General features: G+C 45.5%; 1 protein-coding gene across 6 annotated transcripts in view; it reads left to right on the top strand.

Annotated features, from left to right (window-relative positions):
- The window catches only part of MEGF6 (multiple EGF like domains 6), a 272172-nt gene that overhangs the window by 227129 nt on the left and 19526 nt on the right, over positions 1 to 25517 (top strand). For all 6 annotated transcript variants that reach the window (XM_043499841.1, XM_038376878.2, XM_043499840.1 and 3 more), the window contains 13 exons: positions 573 to 695; positions 2086 to 2253; positions 3047 to 3178; positions 5510 to 5638; positions 9310 to 9438; positions 10461 to 10595; positions 10982 to 11116; positions 16627 to 16752; positions 19277 to 19408; positions 20446 to 20574; positions 21141 to 21272; positions 22200 to 22328; positions 24717 to 24845. In XM_043499841.1, coding sequence (XP_043355776.1) covers positions 573 to 695; positions 2086 to 2253; positions 3047 to 3178; positions 5510 to 5638; positions 9310 to 9438; positions 10461 to 10595; positions 10982 to 11116; positions 16627 to 16752; positions 19277 to 19408; positions 20446 to 20574; positions 21141 to 21272; positions 22200 to 22328; positions 24717 to 24845 — 1728 coding nt within the window. The remainder of the gene's footprint in view (positions 1 to 572; positions 696 to 2085; positions 2254 to 3046; positions 3179 to 5509; positions 5639 to 9309; positions 9439 to 10460; positions 10596 to 10981; positions 11117 to 16626; positions 16753 to 19276; positions 19409 to 20445; positions 20575 to 21140; positions 21273 to 22199; positions 22329 to 24716; positions 24846 to 25517) is intronic.

The following is a 25517-nucleotide window of genomic DNA, read 5'->3' as shown; positions in this document are numbered from 1 at the left end:
TGAGTACTTCATTTAGCCAGTCAGAATATAATAAGTGGGTAGGATTTTGGGTTTCCATTCCCCGATGATGATCTGTTTTGTCACTAGCATAGCTATCCAGCCCCATTTGATGTTATTAGCTGGAAGATTAAGTTAGTCCAACTGGCCCAGCATACATAGGCTGATTCTTAAAACTGGGGAAACTTATTTTCAAATATCTGTCGTTCACTTGCTTGTGTGATCTTTGTTTAATGTAAAAGAAGTGTTGGTAGGTTTGCATGGCTGAACAGGACAGAAAATGAGATAAAGTTTGTTTATCCAGAGATATTGGTAGAATAAATAAAAAGCTCAAATGGGAAGGAGAAATGATTCTAATCCATTCTGTGATGTGGTGAAAATAGTTCTAGAGCCTGAAGACTTCTATCAGACCTGCAACGTCCCTCGGCACAAAATTGATTTAACTTTAGAAAGTCAGGCAGAAATAGTAATACTTGTTAGTCTCTGAATTCTGTGTATGCCTTGGAGTCCCTGACCAATACTGGACACTTCTCTTATCTGCATATGTAGATATAGTCCCATGTATATATTTTTAGATGTGGATGAGTGCTCCTCAAATAACGGTGAGTGTGAACACACGTGCCAGAACCTGGTGGGGTCCTTCCAGTGCAGCTGCCAGATTGGATACAAACTGGATGAAGACCGGAGGAGCTGTATTCGTAAGAGACCTCTTTTTGTGTGTGTGTATGATTTCCTGTTGAAGATATTTATGTATAAAATCTTCAACCGGAAATAATACCAAGTGAAAACAAGGGTTTTGTGTGTGTGTGTGTGTGTGTGTGTGTGTGTGTGTGTGTAATTATATATATACACACACACACACACACACACACACACACACACACACACACACACACACACACACACACACACACACACACACACACACACACCCTTTTCCTTCCCTTACACGGTTTTCATTTGGTGTCATTTCCTTGTGCAACTTTGTGTATAATCCAATCATTTTCACTGTAGGGAGGCCAGATCTGAGCTCTCCAGAGTAGTCTAGGGGGGTTTCGATGTACATCTTTTGAGGTATGGAAGGCTTGAGTCTAAATCCTCCAGGCTGCTTTGAAAGTATGCTGGGTGGCAGAGCAATGATTTATTAAACACTTTCTGAACCGTTGCTGGCTTCTTCACAGCTCCATTATTGACACAAACTGCTACTATGAACTGTATTATCATAAGTGTATGGAAAATCTCTGCAGCTTACAAAAACACAGACAGAACAATTTCCCTGCTTGCACAGAGACTTTCCTCCTGGCAGGGTTGAGATTTTCCAAATAGTCTAGGGGCATTAGGTATACATCTTCCATTAAGCTTGTTCTAGGATGCAGGGGGTTTTCTGATGAATTATGATGATGCAGTTCAAGGGAGCAGCTGAAGCACTGTGGAGAAGCCAGGAAAGGCTGGGAAATGGGCAAACAAATCGTAGCTGTGCCATGTCCTCTAGCCTGTGCTCTCATTTTAAATTTTAACCAATTTTCACTTCAGCTTCTGAAAGGCATATTTGGATTGGAAATGTCAAGGTAGCTCTGTCGTACTTAGGTTATAAAAACAAAAATAACAAACAAGATAAGAGTCCCTTTGCAGCAGCTTGAGATGGCTGTGGATCAAGGCCTTGAGGACCTAGCTTATGTGGCAGAACAGTCTCCTGGAAAATCAGATCTCTCTGTAAATATAAAATATAAGCCTTTCAAGTAGACTTTTTTTTTTGAGGCAGTCAGATACATGATGGGAATGGTATAAAATTCTATATTGAAAGAAATAAGACTGTGGGGGAAGGAAAGAGACAGGGAATGAATCACAGTCCCCAAAGTGGCCAGGGACAGTTGTGCGGGTCACTGGAGTAGACTCTATAAAACACTAAATCAGTACAGAACCATTGACTCTGTCAGATCTTGTTGTCTTTTCCCACTTTTTATTGCACATTTTTCTGCTATTTGCTAATCTCTTGTTCATCTCTCATTTCACTCGTCTTTGAATCTCTCCTCTTTGGATTGGTGATTTGGATGGAAATGTTTGCTCTTTCCCCATGGATTTTCCCAGCTCTGGATAACCCCATGGAAGCCCTGGATGGCCAGCGCCCCGTCATACACCCTATTCCTCATGTCGCCATCCTGCGCGATGAGTTCACCCAGCTCTTTGATGAGGAGTATGAGGAGGAGGAGGAAGAGGTGGAAGCAAGAGGAGAGCACACGCTTTCGGAAAAATTTGGTGGGCATTTTGTAGCAAGGGCATGTGGAAAATTCTCTGGTGTCTTTAGTAATAGCAACACATTTGGAGCAAACTTACACGTCCAAAGTTGCACATGCAACTCAATGCACTCACAGAGTTTGTCATGTACAAAGCCTACATTACGGCACAGGCTGGGGGAGCTGTCATCCATTGAGCACATGCAGGTTGGGTAGCTGAGCACCCAGCTACAGTTTCCGCGTGCAACTAGTGGCTTGCGGATGGAAAAGTGGTGCCCCTCCGTTTTACAGATACCCTCAGTTGTATTATGCAAACTTGAGCATTCACAGTTGTAAACCAGGGCTCACAATTTGTCTCTTAAGATCTTAACCTATTTAAAAGCAATATCTTGTCTCGGAGAACTAGTTTGCTGCCAAAACAGAAGAAAATAACCCCCCATACTCCTTCTTCACTTGTGAGTTTGGACTCATATTTTACCTCTCATTAAACACCAAGTGTGAAATCCTGGCTCCATTTAAGTCAACAGGAGTCTTGTCATTGATTTCAGCCAAGCCAAGATGTCACCCCAAACATTCCAGGGTCTTGCTGCTTATGACATGAACTGTCACAATGGGCAGACCATTTCCAGACTTTTATGCATTCCCCACATGTCCCAGACACACCACTCCAGCACCACTGCTCTACATGTTACTGGCGCGTTTGCTGGAGATTCAGTGTTCCTGAGTGGTGTGGGTTTGGCTGCCCAGCTGAACCCTTCAGCTCGATGAAGCAGCTTTTGGAAAGCCCACTCATCCGCAGCTTCTTTTTCTTCCAGTCTGCTTGGAGGACACCTTTGGTCATGACTGCAGCCTGACATGTGATGATTGCAGAAATGGTGGAACATGCAATGAGGACCAGACTGGTTGTGACTGTTCGGAGGGCTGGAGTGGAGTCATATGCAATCAAAGTGAGTTAAGTTGGAGAAAGGCAGGACGAGAGGGGTAAGCAAAGGGCAGGCTGGTTTTATAGTGTTTTTGTTCCTTCCAAAAGCCCGTCAAAAAGAAGAATGAGGTGAGCACAACTCTCCAGCTGGTCTAAATAGCAGTAATAACCCTGGCTTTTCTTTGCCCATTGCCTGCATTTTCCATGTTTGTTGGAAAATGTTGGCACAGCATGGATTTTGTCTGGTGACTACAACCCTAATAAAGTTCTCTACCTCTCGTTACTATATAGATCCCAGAGGGTATGAATCTATAGTTCAAACCTGCAAATGTTTGTATGTAGTGTTGGATCTGAACGTAGCTTTCAGACTGTACACACAAACCTATCGGCAGTGAATTAGACATATTACATTCTTTAAGACTAAGAAACTATTTAAGGCTCTAATGGGAATCCTCTAAATTCCTCCTTCCAACTGAACTTCTGGCTTCAAAGCTGTTGGCAGCTTAAATGAAGGAATATTTTCCCCTGGGGCCTCTTTCCGTTTAAACATTATTGGCATTTGATGCCCATTTCAGAGAAAGGGTTGCATTTAGCTGTTATTTGTGATTTCAGTTTGAATTTGATGCCCAAAATCTGGCTTGTCCAACCAGTACTTTCTGGAGTCCTTATTTTGCTTTTTAAATATTTGGAACTGTATTTGCAATGAGTTGAAAGGGAAAGGCTAGGTTCCCTACCCCCTGGCTGGGTTCATGCTTGTAAATATTAATAGAACTCCATGGTCCTGAGGCAAATCTATTTTTTAAGTAAGTAACCTTAGGAAAAATTAACTGTGTGTATTTCAGAAGAGAGTACATGAAAATGAATACATATATTGCCTAAATGGTAATGAAATTGGCATCTGGATTTCAGGATTTATTTTCTAAAAAAATATTTTGGCATCTACCTTTCAGCAAATAAATGCAAAGCTGAAAAAGTTTGTTTTCCAGGTGTTTTCCATAGTGTAGGATATAATGACAGGTGGGGTTGTTGTAGGAAAGAGGAGAAGAAAACGTCAGAGGCTTGAATAAGTTGCTAAACTGAATCGTATCTCCAAATTTTGTTCAGCTTTCTCTAAATTTCTATACACTGTGAGGTTTTTATCCACTGAGGTTTTTGGCTTATTCTTACTGCTACCATCATTAATGATGTACACAGAGCTATAGAAGGCAAGATTCCAATCCTGAAGAGTTTACAGTCTAATTCAGACAAATACAATACATAGGATAACAGGCCAAATGCAAGAAGGAAAAAAGAACATAGTCGGCAGTGAGGCCTTAGTCAGAAGATTGAGTATTAGCTGGCACCAGAGATCAGAAGCACCAGTTGAGAGTACACCTTATCAGCTCATCCTCTGATTTTCCTATGGCCCCGCACCAGCACTGGGATGCATTGGAGTAGACAGGTACAGAACAGGCATGCGAATAGTCCCACTGCACTATATTGGTTTCATACATCCCCATGTTCCTTTCTCTGCTTCACTGTCATCCATTTGAATTACTGCTACGTCAGGACGTGCTTGCTGCAAGACAAGCAGGGAAAGGTCTCACTGACTTTGCTGGAACCCTTTGGGCTGAGTGTCAGACCTTATTGTAATTAATCTGTCAATCTAGGGCAGTGGTTCTCGAACTGTGGTCCATGGACCACCAGTGGTTAGCCAGCTCCATTCAGGTGGTCCGTGGATATTTCCCTCTAAGGTGCGCACCTGGGCCGCTGCACACGACAGAATGAAGGGCCACCCACCTAATTAGCGGAGCCGCAAAGGCGTGGCTCCACTAATTAGGTGCCTGGACCCTGGAGAAGATGCACATGTAAGGTGAGGTGGTGGCCTTGGGGGGAATAGGGAGTAGGTGGGAGGGAGCAGTGGGGTGAGAAGAGGTGGTGGGGGGAATTTGGGACCTGCAGGGCTGCGACGGCCAGAGAAAGAGACTACTTTCCCCAGCTCCATGGCTGTGATTGCTGGGGAGACGCTCCTCCTTCCCAGCCCCAGCTGGCGGGGGAGAGAGGGCACATCAGTCATGTTAGAAAGATTAAGACTACTGATATTAAAATGAGTCGTGTGCTTTTATTTGTAGAACAAAAAAAGTTTATTATTAAGGGTTTTTTTTATATAGCGCTTTTATCCAAAGCTCTTTACAATAATTAGCTAATGGTACAAACAACATTTGGAAAGATGTGGTCCGCCGAGACCCTCAGCAATTTTCAAGTGGTCCACGGAAAAAAAAAGTTTGAGAGCCAGTGATCTAGGGCAATAGAAATCAACAAATAGCTGTGACAGTACTATCGCCTTTCTGACCTCTGTCTCTCTGTCCCCTCACAGCCTGTCCCGAAGGCACCTTTGGGAGGAACTGCAGCTTCACCTGCCACTGTAAGAATGGAGGCACGTGTGATCCAGTGACTGGGAAGTGCCGCTGCCCGCCTGGGGTCAGTGGAGAACTGTGTGAGGATGGTATGGTCAAACTTCCCAATCTCCTGCTTCATGCAGTAATGAGACTCCCCCTTTTCGCTCCCCTTAGCCCAGTGGCATGATGGTGAGGGAGGTGCTTCTGTGCAGGAAGGCTTCATTCTAAGCAGTTAGACAGCAGGCTGATAGAAACACTGGACCACCCTGTGCTCCTGGTTCTGTAACTGAAGGCACAGTCTGGCCACACTCCCTGTGCCACGCACGTTGTGAGTAATGTTTCATGCACAGATTAAGCAGGGTGGGAGCTGGGGCGGGCAGAGCAGAAAGTGTCAGCACAGGACAGTGGACCAGGAACTCCTGAGCATCAATCTCAGCTCTGACACTGACTCTTTCAGTGACCTTAGGCAAGTCATTTAACCTCTACACCTCAGCTTCCCCATTTGTAAAATGGGCACAGTGATACTGATTGCCCTCACCAATGTGTTGTGATGATTAGTTAGTGTTAATAAAGTACTGGAAAAAGGAAAGAATTATATCAGTGCAATACATGTGGAAGAAGGACAGAGGGATATGTGCATAGGATAGGCGCAGTCTCTCTGCTATTCTGGGCCCTGAATTCTTGCACAAGGTGCTGAGGGTTGTACCTTCCTAATTATCTTGCTCTCCTCTTTTTACTGTAGAATGTGTTTTAATGAAATTGGGGACAGAGCAAGAGGAAAACAATATTTCTTAACTGCTTACAAGCTCTGTTCCCAGAGCTAACAGGGTAGTTCATTTGCTATTTGAATTGATACTTTATAGTGGAGTGTTTGCTCTAGGGATAAATGGAGATCATAGCCAAGTGTGATGCCGGGCGTTCACTGTCCACTTTTGCTTCTGTTAAAACTTAGAAGCACTTTACATAGGAAGTGCTCTATTGTTCAGTTTATATTCTTTAATCTGCTGCCTGACACCTGTATTTTAAGGGCACCTGGCATCTTTTAACCTGTTGCTTGGAACATCACTGTGTGTGAGACTCTGACACATCCCTAGATTCCATGTCACTTGCTGGGTCACGTAGTCTTGTGTTTAACGAGACTTTTTTTTTTCCATATGAAAAGGGTGATTGAAAAATCCACTCAACATGAATCAGCGTTCTAGGTCATGCCCAAATTCCTGCACCAAGTTCCTTGCAGCCCAAGTTTAGCAGATCAGTGATGTCCTCCTTGAGACACAGGGAGCAGTAATGGACACTGACTCCTAGGCAGATGATTGTCTTGGGGAAAGTTCAGTGGAAGGCAGCCCCAAAAAAAAAAAAAGTACCATGTCATGAGAAATAGAAGTGCTGTGGAAAGGTGTCATGGTTGTCACTGAAGGGGAAGTAGACACTGGAGACATTTGAGAATATTCGCTTCCCATCTTCTTGCACAAAAGGGATCAGTTAAACTGGTGTAGATATTGATTTATTTTTCACCCCGAAGGGTTAAAATCATGGAGATATAATCTAAAAACGTGAAAACAAGGAAGCGGTAAAAAGAAAAGGAGTACTTGTGGCACCTTAGAGACTAACAAATCTATTTGAGCATAAGCTTTTGTGAGCTACAGCTCACTTCATCGGATGCATTCAGTGGAAAATACAGAGGAGAGATTTATATACACACAGAGAGAACATGAAACAATGGGTTTTATCATACACGCTGTAAGGAGAGTGATCACTTAAGATGAGCTATTACAAGCAGGAGAGCGGGGAAAGGGGAGGAAGAAAACCTTTAGTAGTGATAATCAAGGTGGGCCATTTCCAGCAGTTGACAAGAACGTCTGAGGAACAGTGGGGGTGGTGGTGGGGGGAAATAACATGGGGAAATAGTTTTACTTTGTGTAATGACCCATCCACTCCCAGTCTCTTGAATAGGAGTGGATGGGTCATTACACAAAGTAAAACTATTCCCGCCCCCCCCCCCCACTGTTCCTCAGACGTTCTTGTCAACTGCTGGAAATGGCCCACCTTGATTATCACTACTAAAGGTTTTCTTCCACCCCTGCTCCCCCCCCGGCTGGTAATAGCTCATCTTAAGAGCTGTAGCTCAGGAAAGCTTATGCTCAAATAAATTTGTTAGTCTCTAAGGTGCCAAAAGTCCTCCTTTTCTTTTTGTGAATACAAACTAACATGGCTGCTACTCTGAAACCTGTCATCTTAAGTGATCACTCTCCTTACAGTGTGTATGGTACAGTGTACTAGTTACAGTGTGTATGGTAACACCCATTGTTTCATGTTCTCTGTGAATATAAATCTCCCCACTGTATTTTCCATGGAATGTATCCGATGAAGTGAGCTGTAGCTCACGAAAGCTTATGCTCAAATAAATTTGTTAGTCTCTAAGGTGCCACAAGTACTCCTTTTCTTTTTGCGAATACAGACTAACACGGCTGCTACTCTGAAAGGAAGCAGTAAGAAATTCCATCAAAATGACTTCATTCAAGTGGTTAGGAGCAGACGGAATCCATTTCTGGAGAAGGCAATTGAAGCAGAGTATATATGAGTTTGAGAGACACCCAGACGTTTTTCCTTAGGAAGGAGGCAGCTGAGGGGCACAGTGAAAAAGCAGGAAGGTGGGGTTAAGATAAACAATAAAGAGCTGGCGAATTGGGCCAGATAGCCTTCCTTCTTCCTAAACTGTCTGATGTTGTTATCAGATGGGAGAAGGCTTGTGCTACCTGTACCTCTGATGTGGGAGTGTTCTGCTGATGCAGTGTATTTGGCATATGCTTCTAATATAAAATTCTTCAGCATTAATAAAAACCTGGCAACTGTTCTATTCCTTTAACAGTTCAAATATGATTGTCAGTTTTCCCAGGAGGTGGCTTAGTTGTCTAAGTGTCAGGACTGAAAAAGCTAGACTTCCTGGAACTTCATGTTTCGCTGCCAGCCGGATTGACTCAGCCCTTTGTCCTTCCAATGTGGAAACAATGGTGCTGGGTGCTCTGGGGAGTATCTTGGATGCATAAAGGGAGGAAGTACCATGTGATTTGCTGGGTGAGGTTCTGTTTGATCTAGGGGGTCATCAGAAATCACAGGGCATTTGTTTCCCACTGGCCTTTATTTCTAACCTGATGCTTCCCATCTTGTACCCTGGATGCAGCTGCATTTCAGTGCTTCTGTGCATTTCTGGTTGTAAAGCACTTTGGGAGCCTTTGCACTGAAAGGTGTCCTGGAACTGACAATGGTAATTTGATGTTTTTTAGTTGTTTGTAGAGGTATGTCTGTAGTATGGGTTTATCGTCATCCTGTAGCATAGGATGTGTCACACTAGATCAAATCACTCTCTATCAAGTCCAGTATCCAGTCTGTGGTATTTGCTGATTCCTGATGCTTCAGAGAGAGTCCCAACACTCCATAATGCATCTAACCTAATAAACAGCCCTGTACATGAGGTGAGAGATGCAAATCCTTTCTGATCTCCGCAGCCATTGGATAATGCCCAGAAGCATATGATTTGATTACCCCCTTATTGATATCTTACCTCACAGAGAGGCAGACATTATTCTTGGTGACAGAATGATCCATTCCTTCTTTCACATCCAGGTGCCCTGTAGGACTGTGATAATTTGCTATCATAAACAGGCAGTGATTTTTCAATGGGAGTGTTCTTGCAAAGTTCCATTGTAAGCACCCACTGAAAGTGACGTGATACTCCTGTGCTGGGTGTTCTTACCGGAGTACATTTTCCTCTTTCTAGGCTGCCCTAAAGGATTCTTTGGGAAACAATGCAGGAAGAAATGCAACTGTGCCAATAGAGGTCGGTGCCATCGAATTTACGGGGCCTGTTTGTGTGACCCTGGACTTTACGGACGATACTGCCATTTAGGTGAGTCTGGCCAGCCATAGAAGGGTTGGCTGATGGCTGGTGTGCCCCTGATGGCTGGGTGTGGTGTAGGTAGCTTTCCTTTTCCAGTACTCTCTGCCCATGGTCATGCCATCGTCTGCTTCTTTTCATAACTTGGCCCTCCAGCCAGGTCACATTTTAGTCCCCAGCCATTCCAGGGTAACAATGTCCTTACCCCATCTCTGGGTCCCATGATCCTCGTATCCTTCCCTCAGGGCTTTCAGTTATTCTTATCCTCTTATCAGGGGCCTCATGTGGACTCCTTGCTACTGCTTGCCTGGACTTCTTCCTCTCTCTTTTTCAGGCCATTTCCCCACAACCTCTCTAGCTTCACTCTTTCTCAAGGCTGGGAATAGCAGGGCTCTCCTCTGGAATCCCCCAACAAAATCCCTAACTAAAAGTACAACAAACACACCCAACTTCTTTCCTCCTAAGGCTTGACATTTCATCCCTCTCTGTTTCACAGTTGAATGCCTCCCAGGGCTCTCTCCAGATCCTGCCCTTTTATCAGGGCTCACCACTGCAGCTTGCTCCACCCTGATGGCTGCTCCTTGTCTCTCTCGGTATCCTGCCAGACTTCTGTACTTCAGGGAGAATCCCCCAGGCCAGCTATCCCCCTGGGCCTCCTCCTTGACCCTGCCAGTCTCTCCACTCTCTACAGCCAACAACGGACTGAAACATTCTCTCCCTGCAGCCCCCTTCTAATCTGGTCTTCTTTTCTTTATAGTCATCACCTAGCTTGGCTTCATCTGTAGTTAGGCCTGGTTCCCACCCTCCAGGTGCAGCCAGGTGAGTTAGTTAGCCTCTCATAACCTTTTCAAAGCCAGGATGAACCCCTTCTAACACCGTTACCTTCTAACACCGTTACCTTCTAACACCGTTAGACAGATCTTTCTAAGAGTTCCCTTTGGGCAGGGTCTTTGGAGGGTGATAACGCTGCTATTGTTTGTCCTCTGCTGTTTGGTTTCCCAAAGCACTTAATGATGCTTTCCCAACACATCTAGCCTGCCCGAAGTGGGCCTATGGGCCCGGGTGCTCCGAAGAATGCCTGTGTGTACAGCAAAATACCCAGGAGTGTGACAAGAAGGATGGCTCCTGCAGATGCAAACCTGGTTATCATGGCAAAAGGTGTCAGACAAGTGAGTGGTTAGGTGACATGGGCTGTTTAGGGGAGTATTTCCCTAGGCTTTCCTTTTTTCCCCCCGCTCATTAATTTTACTGGGAAAACAAAGAACCACTAAGACCCTCCCCAAAGACATCATGTTAATTAGAACAGGGGCAAGCCCATTCAGCCTTGGTCAGCTAACTTAGGGTGTCTAGTTCCACACACATTGGATGCTGGTGGAAACTCCCTGAACTTGTGTCCACAGTCCAGCTAGGTGTGATATGTTAGATCAGTGAGGGATCTGTTAGAGTTCCACTGCAGATACCTCGAATCCCTGATACTCAGTTTGGGCAGCGTGTTCTTCCCAGGTCTGTCTGCTAATGCCGAATGCTTTTTCTTTTCAATGACTGTCATTAACAGCGTGTGACTCTGGCTATTATGGTGGTGGCTGCAAGAACAAATGTAGTTGCCCCTTGGGAGTTTCCTGTGACCACGTGAGCGGAGAGTGTCAGAAAGAGTGTCCCGAGGGTTACCACGGGGAGAACTGCGACCAAGGTAAAAACGGCATGTGGAACTGGGTTGCGGAAGGGCAAGTGTTGCACCATCACAGATTGTGCATGTATCATATTCCACTTTTCAGAAGCTCAGTGAGCTTTGCTGGCAGGTACCTCTGAATGCCGCTGTTCAGCTTGTTATAGTGTATCAAAACCACAGGGGGTTAAGGAGGAGATTTCCCAGGTACTGCAGTAACCAACATCTCTAAAAATGGAGAGAGAGAATAACTCTTCAGGCGGAATCCAGATATTTTATGCTTTGCAAGACTGATTCCTCTTGCTATAGCATGACTACAGTGCTTGGGGTCAATATATGTACATCTCTATTCTACTGTTCTAAAGGTTACTTGCCTCAAAAGTTACAAAGGCGTTAATGACATATGTAACAATTTTTAAGCACGCTGTCGATACAGGGTAGATTTTTCACAAGTGCCTACGTGACTTGGAAGCCTAAGTCTCATTGGAAGTACAATATAACTGGCTTCCAAATAAGTGCCAAACTATTTAGAACACCAGTTTTTAATACATCGATATATTTACAGAGGCATTTACAGCACTTTACATTGAGGGTGGCATATTTCATTGTAAAATTCTTATTAGACAAATAAAAGACACAGACTCTGTACAAGGGTTGGTGTGAATGGTTTATTTCTAGGCAGGCACTTCTTTGAAATGAAGCGTTATTAAAGCCGTTTCTGTGTGGCTTCTGGCCTAAATTCTCAAAAGCCACTACTGGTGTCTTTGGGTACTTCCAATTTTGGATCCCCAGTGTGGGACACTGTAAAGGGACCTGATTTGGCTTCTTTCAGATATTTCAAGATGGGCATCCACAATCGCTAGTCCCTTTGAAAATATTGCCTCCATATGTTGACGGGGCGCTGTACCGTGGCTAGAGTTTGTCTGTTAGTTCTCCAAGGATGAGCCCTGATTTATTGCCTCTCAAGTTCACTGAAGGGCTTGTGAATTTCAGAAATGAATTGGGACAAAATTCTTCTATGTCCCAACTTCCAGTTCACACATACCACTTTCTTGTGTACTTCTCCTTGTTAGGCCAAATATCTTTCCAGGGTGCCTGCAGTGCCCTGTGTCAGCTGCTGCCTATGCAGAATCTAAACATCTATTAGGGTCAATTTAAGCTTCCTCTCCCTATAGGAGCGAAGCCAGAAGAAATAAGCTGAAATTGAAATGGCTTTAGATGATAAAAGAACAGCCAGGAGCTGTATCAAAACATTGCAGTTTTTTAAATGTGGAGGGAAACATTTTTTAATACTGACTCTTAATCAGAGCAGGAGGAAAAAGCCTCACTTTATCCTGCCATTTGGGTGACTCGGCTTTTGTAGATGAAGATGATATTTAGCAGCATTTTCTTCTTCTTCCTTTGACATTTGTTTATTTTCAGGTGTTCCATCCCTGGCAGAATGGAGTCAGAGTCTCCTTTCTGCGTTTTATTCCATATTAAAGCTTTTTTGATCTGAAAGAGGAAAAGAAAATCTTATATTTCAGTGGTCTTAAAATTTAACCTGGTGCCCCCATATGATCCTTTTCTCAGTGTTCTGCCAGGGCCAGCCTGGCAACTGGAATACATGGCTGAACCTCCTGGGTAACTGTGGTGCAGTGCTGACTGTACGAGCTCCCTGGCTTTGTTAGTTCATGGCAAATGTGCATGTTAGATTTTCTTGCAGTGAACTCTCGTAGGTTAATGTAAAAAGGCAGTAAAGGAACTATTGCTGTGAGGTGTGAGGGGATGATTGACCAGGAAACATGACTGCAACAGAACTTGGAAAATTGCACTTTGGTCCAGCCTCCAATTTGGCCCACGGATCAAAAAGCATCATCCCCTTTTGTGTAGCTGTTTTGTTCTGTGGCGCATTTAATTATTGTTATTACATATTTCTGACATTGGTGCTTATGGGCCAGCCAAAGGAGGGGCCCCATTGTACTAGGTGCTGTTTCAAACCCAGAGTGGCAGACAGCCCCTGCCCTGAAGAGCTTCGGTCAGAGTAGACAAGATAGACACAGGTGGAGGAAGGGCTATAACACACCAACAGAGTGACCTGTGTGATTGCAGCATGTGACATGTTCATTCATCAGTTCTTGGTCCATGGGGATGCAGAGGGGAGGAGTGGCCCCATCTGGGCCCCATTTTGTCTCCTCTAACCATAGTGCCAACTTCTTGGATCTGGTAGGAAATATCCAAGTGCTGTGGTCTTCAGACATAGAAAGGAAAAAACCCACAACATAAAAACACTTGCTGCTGCTCAGTGTCCAAATTCTGACTGTAACTACCAAATGTTAGTGTAATTTAGTAGCATGTGCTTGTGCTGAATAACAGCACAGAACATGTAGCCCATTCATTTCATCAGTGAAGGAGAAAGCCATAGATTTTCACCAAAATATTCCAGTAGAGCAAGTCAAAGGGTTTGCTTTTATATCTATTCTACATTCCTGTGAAAAGCCAATGACAGCGAATAATCTATCTTGATCAGCTTTGGCTCTGTGCCTGCAACCCACGCTTTCTGCTGACATGACTACCCTCTTAGCAACAAGCTCTGTGGCTTAATTTTGTGTTTGAATAATAGTGCTGCAAAAAGAGATGGGGAAATAAGAAATACACTGTGCCCACACTCTTCTGCCCGTCACTTCAACCAACTCAAACGGATTCTTTTTTTTTTTGAGGTTCGTAAGAGTTCTTCTCTCCTTTCTTTCCTCCAAAAATGTTTTCATTGTCATGTGCTTCCTGGTACTATCCAGGTGTATAAGTGCCAAAATACAGCGAGAAAAGTTGTTTGTGTGGGGTTAATTTAGCTCTGACTGTAGGCAGGAGGTGCTCAAAATCTTGTCAGCCCATTCTTGTCAGTTTTCTAGACCAGAAACTTGGGATAAACCCTGTAGCTGAGCACACCTCAAAACTTTGGGACAGTTGCATCCAAACTTCATAGCTGGCACGCTTTTGTGGTAAAAGTCTGATCTTTGGGTTGCAAATCTGTGCTGGACTGCTGAGCCCTGTGAGGATTGTCTCAAAGTGAGATTCATGCTTGAAGTGAGCTGTAGCTCACGAAAGCTTATGCTCTAATAAATTTGTTAGTCTCTAAGGTGCCACAAGTACTCCTTTTCTTTTTGCGAATACAGACTAACACGGCTGCTACTCTGAAACCTGTATTCATGCTTGTGTCTCCCATCATGGCCAATGTTATGCCCATGGGACTGACCAAATGCTAATGCCACTGATTTTTCTTAGTGATTCTTCCATGCCAATCAGGCATTATTCTCCTGCAGTTCTTGCCCTCTTTCTCAGATATTCTGCCCTCCTTGCCAAATCTACGAGAGTTTCAGGAATTTACCAGAGGAGATGCAGATAACCTTTGCAAAGTTTTTGCTTCGCTACAGAGTTCCTAGCTGCCAATCACCTGGGAAGCAGGGGTCCTTCCTAAGGTCACTGGTGGTCTCAGATCTTCCATATGGCAGAGAACTGTGCTGCCTCTGGAGCCCCTGAGCTAGTCCAGAGGTTGGACATTTCGATCAGGAGATGCTTTTTGAAAGAATAAGAATGGAGCTAACGTCCTCAGGGAAGAGTCACAGGAAATAACACAAATATTTTCATAGGAATAATAGACTGTTGACTCTTGTTTGGATCTGGAAACTATTAAAGAGCAAAGACAAGCATCTGCCACCCATTAGCAAAGAAGAGAAACATTAGAAAACTCTTCAGTGTTGCTTTAAATCTCTGAACTGGTGTGGGGGTTTCCCCCCCTCCATCTTTTGTGAGTGTCAGTGTGTTACAATGCCTGAGGCTTATGAAACGCTGGGGCACATGTACAAACACATTCCAAGCCTGGAGCTCTCCTCAGAGATTCAAATAGGATTTAAGGATCTTTAACTTTGAGGCACTCGGTCTACGTGGGATTTAATTACTAAACCAGATCGTTCTGCAAAAACCAAAATCTGGCTTTCCCAAACAAGTCTCGCACAGTGAGCGAAGGAAATGAAAGCGTGTGTTCCTCTTGTGCATGATGATTCTCTCTCTCGCTCGCTTGCTTTGCATTACATTATCCGTTGTCGACAGTGCTGACTCATAAAAATTGGACTCGATAATGTCTGAGAACTTCGGTCTTCGCCTTTGAAGTGTTTTTTGGGACTTCAGGTTAGGCAATGATTTGGGAGAGTAGAGATTTGATCCATTTGAATATAGTGTTCTGGCATGCAAGTGTGTTCACATCTGTCCTCTAGTGGATGGGAGGTCAGATGTGCTGAGGTGTTGAAAGCCACTCCTGTAGCTCAAGGGGTGAGGGATGCAGTTATGGGGGTTCTTAGGGCTATTGCTCTTGGCACTTGCATGGGGTTAACTGACGTCAGTGGTGTCTGTGTGTGTGCCAGTATGTGTCCATTTTATGTGTGACTCAATATAAGCATGGAGGCTTTTTGCATGGCATTTGCCCTCCTATTGTATCCTGCAGCGATATCATAATGTTGAATTGAGGCCATTGCAATCATTTTGACAAATGAATGGTATCGACTTCTCCACATATTGTACAGTTGAGGCAGGAAATCCCTGACCCAAACAGAAATATCCTCCTTAATTGCTAATGGAACACAGGAAAAATTAGCCATGTGAATATCCTTCCCAGCCTCCCTTACTATGTTTTTGGTTTTGGGGGGGAATTCTCCTTTCGCTTCACTGAGCATTAAGATTTAGCCATAGGTAAATTTGACAGACATTACATTGGTCGGATTACAGAAACAAGATGCCAGAAAATGGGTCAGTTGCGTTTCTGTACAAGGGAACCACTGACATGAGGTCCTCCATTGTTCCAGGGCAGGAAGGAATGCGGGCTGGTTTACAGACAATGCCCAGTCTTGGTGGAAATATACTAAAGGTGCTAAAATCTGGCAGCTCCTGACGGTGGATGAATGTTCGTGCTCTGGGTGTGCCTCTGATAAGGACACTTTGCAGGCAACAAACCATAGGCAGCAGGGGAAGGCGGTTTGGCCTCAAATGGTAGTTACTGAACACATGAGCTATACTGTGAAAGGGCAGGTAGCAATAGAGGAGCTCATTTCAAATAGAAAAGCAGTGTGGTGCTGTGAAATTTCTGTGCTGCCTCCTTGTCAGGGACCTCTCACTGGGGGCCTGGTGGGTAGGATGAGGTCTGGAGGGGGGAGGAGGGCATGATGGCTAGGGTGAATGACAGCGTGGCCACACACACACCCCACTAAGACATATTCCCTCTGCAGCATGGAGCGCGTCAGCGGCTGTGTCTGGTCCTGTGTTCACACCACTCTCCTCAGCAATATGCAGTGTGGTTATGCTCCTTTCCACTGGAGGGGGCCATTTCCCCTCTCCCCTTCTGACACATGCACCGGGAAGCAGCCATAATGTGACCCCACAGAGTCAGGGAAGAGGTATCTCCTTTGTGATGATGTGAGGGATCTGAGCTGTGACTGGCTGAAAATCTTCTCTTGGAAAATGTGTCATAGTGAAATGTGATTTCTCCTCCATTATTTTAACTGTAGAGTGCCCAGAAGGGAAGTTTGGGGTTAACTGTTTACAATCCTGTTCCTGTGGCAGCTCCCCCTGCGACCGGCTCACTGGGAAGTGCATCTGTTTGCCGGGTAGAACAGGACTTGACTGTGGCCGAGGTGAGAAGGCAAGGGGTTTAACTCTGCGGGAGAGTTAAACTGTCCATTTGGGGGTTTCTTTTTCTTTTGCTAAATTAAAGAGGTTTTACAAACCTCCTGCAAATAGATTGCGTGGAAGTTTAAAAAAAAAAAAAAAGGCAGCATTATTCTTGTGTACAAGACACTGACAATAAAACCAGCTAGTCGAGGTCCATTGTCCAAGCTGAATGACGTGTAAGCAAGTGAGGAATGAAAAATGAATTGGAGTATCCAGGTGTTGAAGTCTAAGGAATTTTTCTTTACAGATGGATATTTTCTTTTTTTTATCATCCTCACCATGTCCCTTTAATGTCTGGAAGACCAGAGATCCCTAAATAAAAAAGTTAGCTACAACAGCTGGAAGATATTAGTCATATTGAAATGTCTTAGTTCTAATAGCTTGACTGAGCAATATAAGACACATGTACGGCACTTAATAGTTCCCCCCAGCCATTGGAGGGGCTTGCTATCACTTTAACAAGGATACTTGACTCAGCTTTAGCAGTTCTCAGCTTCTTGGCTCTTTTTTGGAACTAAATGCAAATCTTAGGAATGCTGAGCAAGATCTCTGTCTAGCAACGTGCCTGAATGCCGACCACTTGCTTGAAACATTTTCTTACTGAGGAGCAGGTCAGAACTCACTAATTATAAGATCAAGCAGCAAGAAACACATTGGAAAGTGCTTGGGCTAGCCTAGATTGCAGAATTACGTGCTTGCATAAAGCAGGCAAGAAAGCAAACCTATCTCAATGCACAGCAAAACCAAGTGATTAGCTCTTACAATTTTAGGATGCCATTGTGGGGAGTGCTGAGCACCATCATTTCCCATTGAACCTAGTGGGAATGGATGGAAAGCAGCATCGTGCAGAAGGCAGGCAGAATCAGGCCCTTTTTTAGTGCCCGTAAGCGGCTGGTCTCCTTTACCATATGTCCCTCACATAGTTGATGCTGGGCTTCAGGTGCACGAGCTGCCTGCACGCAGTCAGTGCATTGAGTGTTCAGCTCCTTACTCAGCAGCTGCTTTGGGATGCCTAGAGACTCCAAGTGCTAGAGAAAACTTGGTTCAGCCTATTTGACCTCAGTAACTCTGGCTGGAATTTTGTGTCGCTGTAAATCCCCTGGCACTGGATGAATTGTTCTTTCTGAAGCAGTGGTATTTGAGATTCCCAGCAATGTGGCTTTGGTGAAGAGCTGGTGGGTTAGGGCTTGTACACACAAAATGTCATTTTTCATCTAGAATATCAGAAGAAAAACAAGCAAAACAGGTGAAGAAAACAAACAGAGCCTGCTAATGCATGTAACAAGCAAAGTGGATTCAGAAAACCAGCTCAGGAATTAATAGCATTTGCTGTGGGGGAGGCAGCATTGCTGAGTTTGTAGAGACAATGTACCTGATTCCACTCCCGGTATGGAACGGTGCAACAGAGAGAATGTTTTGGCTGGTAAGGGAAGAAGATTCCAGAGAGACAGGAGTGGTGCAGGATGATGGCATTCATAGAGACTCCATTGTCATAAAGATAACTGGCCCCAGCAGCTGGGATGCGTGTAGTCTGTCCTCCAGCTCCACACTGAAAGAGAGGAAATTCAGATCACGAGAACACAAGCCTCACTTAAGTCATAAAGAAACAATAAAATAAACCTGTCTCTTTAGTTCTTTTTAAATGGCTTTGTGGCACGGTTCCCAGGGCTTGCAGGCACCCCAGGGCTGTTATATTTGAAAGAATGCTCTGGAATCGAAGAAACAGATTTCCCAGCTCTTTCCCAGTTACATTCACGTTGTTCAAACTCCTGGAAAGATTGCCTGATGGGGGAAGAAAAGGCTTGTTAAGTTTAACTATTGACTTCAGTGCTGCCTTTCTAATGTCATTAGCTTCCCTCCCTTTCCTGGAGTAGGACCTGTCGATCCAGGTAGTAAGGAAAAAAGCTTAATTCAAAGTAAATAACAATAAAACTCCCTGGAGAATGTAAACTGAATGTAAACTTTCTCTCTGAAAGTATTTGCATGAGGGTGGAGTTCTGTCCGGGAATGTGGGCTGGTAGATGAGAGATGGGAGTGGGGGGGGGGGGGAAGGGAACAGATTTGAAAACTCATTAGTGCTTTTGGGGGCAACTTTTGTTTGTGGCATTTGCTTTTCCTGTCCCCAGGCCCTGATGTGAGGAGCAGCAGTAACAACAAGGGTGAAAAAGGTGTAGAGTGGGCAGCATGGTGGTCTTCAGCCACTTCCTAGTGGACTGGTGTCCGCATTGCCATTGGTACTAATTGCCACCGTATTAGTATTCTCAGCAGAACGGGGTCCATCCCCAGGGGTGGCCTCTCCAAGGCAGGGTTTTATGCACTGGCTGCACAGAAGCTTGCCCTCTCCCTGCCCTTACTACACCGGCTCTGTGGAGAAAGGGAGCGTGTTGTCCTCCAGGGCTGAGGAGCTGGCACCTTTCCCCAGCACTAACTGCCCTTTGGAATAATGAGTGGAAATTCCTCTGGCATCCATCTCTGTCTGTGCTTCAGCTTGCCCCGATGGCCGTTGGGGAGTGGGCTGCCAGGAGATATGCCTGGAGTGTGAGAACGACGCCAGCTGTGACCCGGCCACGGGTGCCTGCCTGTGTCCACCTGGATACATTGGCAGTCGCTGCCAGGATGGTAAGTGGGGCCATTTAAGGCTGGATTTGTTCTGTCTCAGTGAATGTGCGTGGGTGGTGATCACTAGGATTCCTACAGGCGAGGCCTGGACTATCCTACTTAGTGATCTGAGCCTGTGGTTATCGGTCACCACTGGGCTAAATAAGAAACGGCTCTTAGCATTGTACATCCTGAGTGCCGGGCATTAGCTGATGTCCTTGCAATTCCTACGAGCTACCACAGTCCCTTTTATAGGGACTATGACTATGCTAGGAGGACTATACCAGCGTTGCTGCGATGCCATAACCCCATAGTGGAGGTGAAGCCTATAGCAACAGAAGGGGTTTTTCTCTTGGTGTAGGAACACCGCCACCCCAGGTGATGGTAGCTTCCATCGACAGAGCTGGGGGTGAGGTTGGCATAGCTACACTGGCCAGGGGTGTGCATTTCTCACACCCCTAACTGCAGGGGTGCTGGAACCATTTTTACAGTGGGGGAGCTGAGAGCCATTGAACCAAACTGCAAACCCCGTACGATGGAAACCATTTCAAGCCAGGGGGTGCAGCAGCACCCTCTCCCACCACACCCTTAGTTCCAACACCTGTGCCTGACTGATGACACTATGTTGACCTAAATTTTAAACGTAGCCTACACCTGGGAAACCAAGGTACCAAGAAGTTGTGCAGCTGGCCCAGAGTCACACAGTGAGTCAGTTCCTGGGTCCCAGTGCTCTGCTCAGACAATCCCTCTCTGATCTGGCAGTGGTATGGAGCTAAAGTCTAGCTGCTTGCAGGTAAGTGGCTTAATCGTCCTGCTTGTCCGACGTACGGAAGGAAGCATTATTGCCAGAAGGAATGCAGCTCCTCAGTGCAGGTTCCTGGACCTGGCCAGCATCAGGCAAGCAGGGTTTTTAAAGCATGTGGCTGGGCCAGTGTTGATGGCCCTGCTCTAGAGCCACTCTGGAAATCAGGGTGTGTAACACCACATGCTGCCTGTCAAAAATGTAACTACTGCACCGTTTGCAGCAGTTTGCTTTTAATATCTCTCTTCCCTTGCAGTGTGTCCAGCTGGCTGGTTTGGGCCAGGCTGCCAGATGAGATGTAGCTGTGGGAATGATGGATACTGTCACCCGGTGACAGGGAAATGTAGCTGTGCCCCTGGCTGGACTGGGGATAACTGCAGGAGAGGTACAGTACTCTTTGTGTATCATGGACATTGTGTGGAGGGCACCTCTCAGTGTATGTTCACTTTCATCTGTCTCCGTTCTGTCTGTGCAACTGTCTCTCACAGCCCCTCTGCCTGCTTGCCCTCCCTCTCCCCTTCCGTGTTCTTTGTGGGGATTCAAGCTGCACAAAGGACCCTGTACAAAATGCAGTGGTACCCTGTGTTACCTTATCCCCTAGTATCAGAGGGATAACCTTGTTAGTCTGTATCCACAAAAACAACGAGGAGTTGCATCTGAAGAAGTGGGGGTTTTTACCCATGAAAGCTTATGCCCAAATAAATCTGTTAGTCTTTAAGGTGCCACCAGACTCCTCGTTGTTCTTATCACCTAGTCTCTTTCTATTGCCCTGGCCTGCGGAGTGCTGGCTGGGTTCCTCCCTCTCTCTCTCTCTCCGTCCACATGGGCTGTGCCCATTGATGGAAGCCACATGCACGCAGAGGAGAGAAGAAAAGCCCCTTCTCCCCCATGTCTTTGCCCAGCTGAGCAAAGGGCACTGCTGTTCACGGCGTGGTCTCTCCTCTGTTTCAGCCTGTGACGCTGGCCACTGGGGCCCAGATTGTGCTAACACTTGCAACTGCAGCAACAGTGACGGAAGCTGCAATATGATGACAGGACAGTGCATTTGTGAAGCCGGCTCCACGGGACTCCATTGTGATCAGAGTGAGTGTTGTTGGCAGGCTGATCTAGCCCTTGGGTTCCAGGCTGGAGCGCTCAGCCAAGCTGAACTCTCTTAGCTTCTATGGTAGGAAAAGATGCTGGCGTGGCAGCCCTGCTGAATGAAGCCCTCTGTTTATCCACGACGGTTAAAGCACAGGTAGAAGCAGAGCCAGCTTCCCCCATCATGGCACATCTGTTGGGGTGGGGCTGGTTCTTTTCCCAGACTCGGTCTCTTTGCTGATGCAGTAGAACACGGAGTGATGAACTGACCGGTTAACCACACCCCTCATTTGGAACCAGAAGTACGCGATCAGGCAGCAGCCAAGACCAAAAGAAAAAAGCAAACACTGTACAGTGCTCCGTTAAATGTAAACGGCTACAAAAAAACGGGGGGGGGGGGGGAGAAAGTTTAAAAAAAAAAAAGCAAAAAGATTTGACAAGGTGTCACGGAGTCACCGGCTGATGCTCTGGAACTACTCCATATGAAGCCAGTCAGGACTCTAAGGTAGGAAACTGATTCTGGGCTTGTTTCATTTAAATGAAGATGGTTAAAAGCAGCATTTTTCTTCTGCATAGTAAAGTTTCAGAGCTGTATTCAGTCAATGTTCAGTTGTGAACTTTTGAAAGAACAGTCCTAATGTTTTGTTCAGTGTTATGAACAACTCCATTCCCGAGGCGTTCGTATGAGGTTCTACTGTATTACCAATGAGTGCCAGCTGTGATTGGTGTTTTGGTGACATGGATCTGTTCCCGAAGTCCTGGAGCAGAGACCACCAGTCCACTGCAAACAACCAGCCATCAGATAGCGCTACTTTCATTCACTGCTGCCCTCACTCGGCAGGGTGTGAACCAGCGGCCTCGCGTAGCCTCGTAAAGTGACCCTGATTGGAAGGACACTCTGGTCAACGTTGGTTACCTTGTATTTGCTAGAGTGTCCTGAAGGATGGTTTGGGCTAAACTGCCGACACCGGTGTCAGTGTCACAACGGAGCTGTCTGTGACCACGTCAGTGGGGCATGCACTTGCAGCCCTGGCTGGAGCGGGACGTTCTGTGAGCGTGGTGAGTACCCTGGTTTTGCTCCTTAAGGAGAGCTAAGGAACCTGTCATGTCTAATGAAGTCTCCATGTCACTGGAAATTGTGCAGGACCTCTTACTGGAAGTGTTGGCAAGAAGCACCCAGCAGAGCTGTGGGGACTATTGCACTGTCCCAAGCTGGCCCCAAAGTTTAATTCTGGAGATAGCAGGTTCATACAAACAAGTGAATGATGGTGCATGTAAACAAGGAGCCTCCCTGTTCGCACATGCATGTGGGTATGTTCTGGCAGCATGAAGGCTATCTGATTTTTGCATGGTGCATGCATTTGAAAAGGGTAGCTCTGCACTTCCTGGTTCCCACTGAGATTGAAAGAGCCAACAAAAGGCTGCTCTCACCTTATCTCTTATCTCGTACTTTGTCAAAGCTCCCAAGCTTTGGAGTATTTATCCAAATCAAGCTGATGAACGTTTGGAGAGTCCCATCTTCAGCTGTAAGTGCCTTGGGGCAGGGACCATCTTTGTCATTATGTGCTTGTACAATGAGATCCACATCCTTGATTAGGGTCTTTAGGCTACCTCTATACTAATAGCCCATTACTGGTCCAAAGCTTCTAATTATGGTGGCTAAACCCCACAGCCTTAACATCCATCAATGTATTTGTAAAACAATTCACTAACCAAAAGCATCTGCAGTTTTGAACAATCTTCTGAGTTTGCCAAAGATTCAGACTGACACTAACATGTTTGTCTGTTCCCAAGGGAGATCACTGAGGACGCAGTTAATCCCCACGCACCACTTTTCCTCTTAGTCACAAACCTGGGCCAGTTTTGCTTTTCCAGAATGTCCCTAGTTCCACGCCTTGCAAACAATCACCTGCAATAAGCACAGTAACATGGGTTTTATATGGTGAAAACCAAATAAGTGAAAAACTCCCTCCCGAGCTGAGTGAGACCTTGAAGAGGCCATTTCAGTTCAGACCAGGATTTTGCTGTAGAGCTTTGAGCCCCATGGTTTTACGGTAGATACTGCAACAGACACCCCCCCGCCGCCCCTTAGTGATGGCTAGAGGAAAGCCCACTCACACTATGAAGGGGAACACCAAGAGCTGGCAGCCGCTTTGATGGCAGATTTGTCCCGGGGGTGCAAGACGGGAAGGAGGTGAGTGCTTTTTTGGGCACTTAGTCTGCCAGCAGCCTCACAGTCCTGGAAGGCAGAAGGGGAGCCCATTTCACAGCCAAAGGGAAGACACCATTAGGCCCTGAGATGAGCGCTTGGTTATGTTCTCACTCCGATTGGAGCCCTAAATGCACAAGAGAAAGTTGAAGGGGGATATGTAGTTTTTATGGGACAGGAAATGTATCCCATCAATGAACCATGAAATGAGTTCTTGCTACACAGGTGGGATAAACCATAGCACTGAATATGCAGGAACAAACATTCCTCTTCCTGCCCAGTTTGTAATATGTTAATACAGAGTTTTACAGTATTGTTAACAGCTGCCCACCAAGGATCTCCAAACAGGTTATAAACAGGAATGAATGAAGCCTCGCCCCATGCGAGTATTAGGGCTTGTCTACACAAACACTCTAGTTTGCAACACATGCAGTATGAATCTGGCCTTTGCTAGCCTGCCATACATTATTCCCATGTGGACCTGCTGACTCATACTAATAGTTCCTTCCTGTTCTTTGATCTACACCATTGCAAAGTGGGGTAGATAAAGTACACTAGGGAACTGTTCTTGCCCATCAGCATAGTCCACACAGATGGATAATGCACAGCAGGTGAGTGCATGGTAGATTCACACCCCAGCTTGCTGTGAATTAAGTGTTTGTGTAGGCAAGCCCACAGTATCGTTCTTATATAATAGGGAAATGGAGGCACAGAGAGGATAAATGACTTCTCAAGATCTGAGGGTGAAATTCACCTATGCACAAAGAGCTAGCACAAGGTCCTCGCAACAAGACTTAAGTGGTAGATAGTCTTTGCATGGCTCACCCATAGATAGTGAGCTAGAGTGGGGAACAAAACCCAGAAATCTGGACTTCTGGTCCTCTGCTTTAACCAGTCAACACAGCTTAATTCTCAGATACTGTATTGGTTAATATAGTTATATTAATATAGTTCCTTTGATAGGACAACCTGGGGCACTAACACAGGTGTCTCGAATAACCAGCCCTTGCCTTCTGTGGGACATGGCTCTCCATGGCAGTACCCTGCAGTTCCAAATTTGAATCCTGTCATGGTGCAAGGGTGTAAATTCTTTATGAAGTTGCTACAAATCCATTTGCAAAGCACTTTATTAGCAGAATGAGCTATTGTGTAGTATCCCTCTCTCCTTGGGAGATTTCCAGCCTTCTGCACACACCGACGATTATACAAACATTTCTGGGCATTTTCTGTTTTCCCAGCCTGTCCCGATGGATTTTATGGACTGGAGTGTCAGAAAACCTGCACATGTCTGAATGGAGCCCGCTGTGATCATGTGACAGGGCGCTGCACGTGTCCCGCCGGCTGGATTGGCCTTAACTGTAACCAGAGTAGGTGCCGAGGTTATACTATTAAATCTATCCCAATAGAGGATTCCCATTTGCAGGCCACTGGTGCCTTTGAAGATGAACTTGGTCAGAGACAGCTTGCAGTCAATCATACAGTATCCATGTTTCTTTGTCCTGGCACGTGATCCAAAGAGATTGGTGTCTGCATCTCTTTTGCTTCTTATTCCCACCTCTGTTGCTTTCATGCCACAGAAAGGAGTGTGATGTCAGGGAGGGAGAAGCAGCAGGAGTTGATGGATGCTGATTGAGGCGTTAAACCCTGGGTGGCACTCCTGGCGGATGATACTACATGAGAACAGTAGCCCTTGAAAAGGGACGTACCAGGTACATGGATCAGCTTTGAAGGGGGTTTTGCCCTTCCATCCAGAAGAACACCAAGTAATTTACAGACGATGGGCCAGATCTTAAGTGGTGTATATCAGCATAGCTTTAGTGAAGTTGGTGAACCTGCTCTGATTTGCACCAGCTGAGGATCTGGCTCTATGTATAGGAATCACATATTCAGTTGAAACTGCTGTGGAAGGTTAGATTGGCTAAAGGTAATTACTCCACCTGGATTTTGTCCAGGATGAAATTGTCACTCCAGTGAATATTTATCAAAGCTTTTCATGAGGTGCCAGCAGCTCTTTAGGAGCTTGTGCAGTAATGAAAGCT

Source organism: Dermochelys coriacea, chromosome 18 (genome assembly GCF_009764565.3).
Source record: "Dermochelys coriacea isolate rDerCor1 chromosome 18, rDerCor1.pri.v4, whole genome shotgun sequence".
NCBI classification, from domain to species: domain Eukaryota; kingdom Metazoa; phylum Chordata; order Testudines; family Dermochelyidae; genus Dermochelys; species Dermochelys coriacea.
This window is presented reverse-complemented; position numbering and strand designations above follow the sequence as displayed.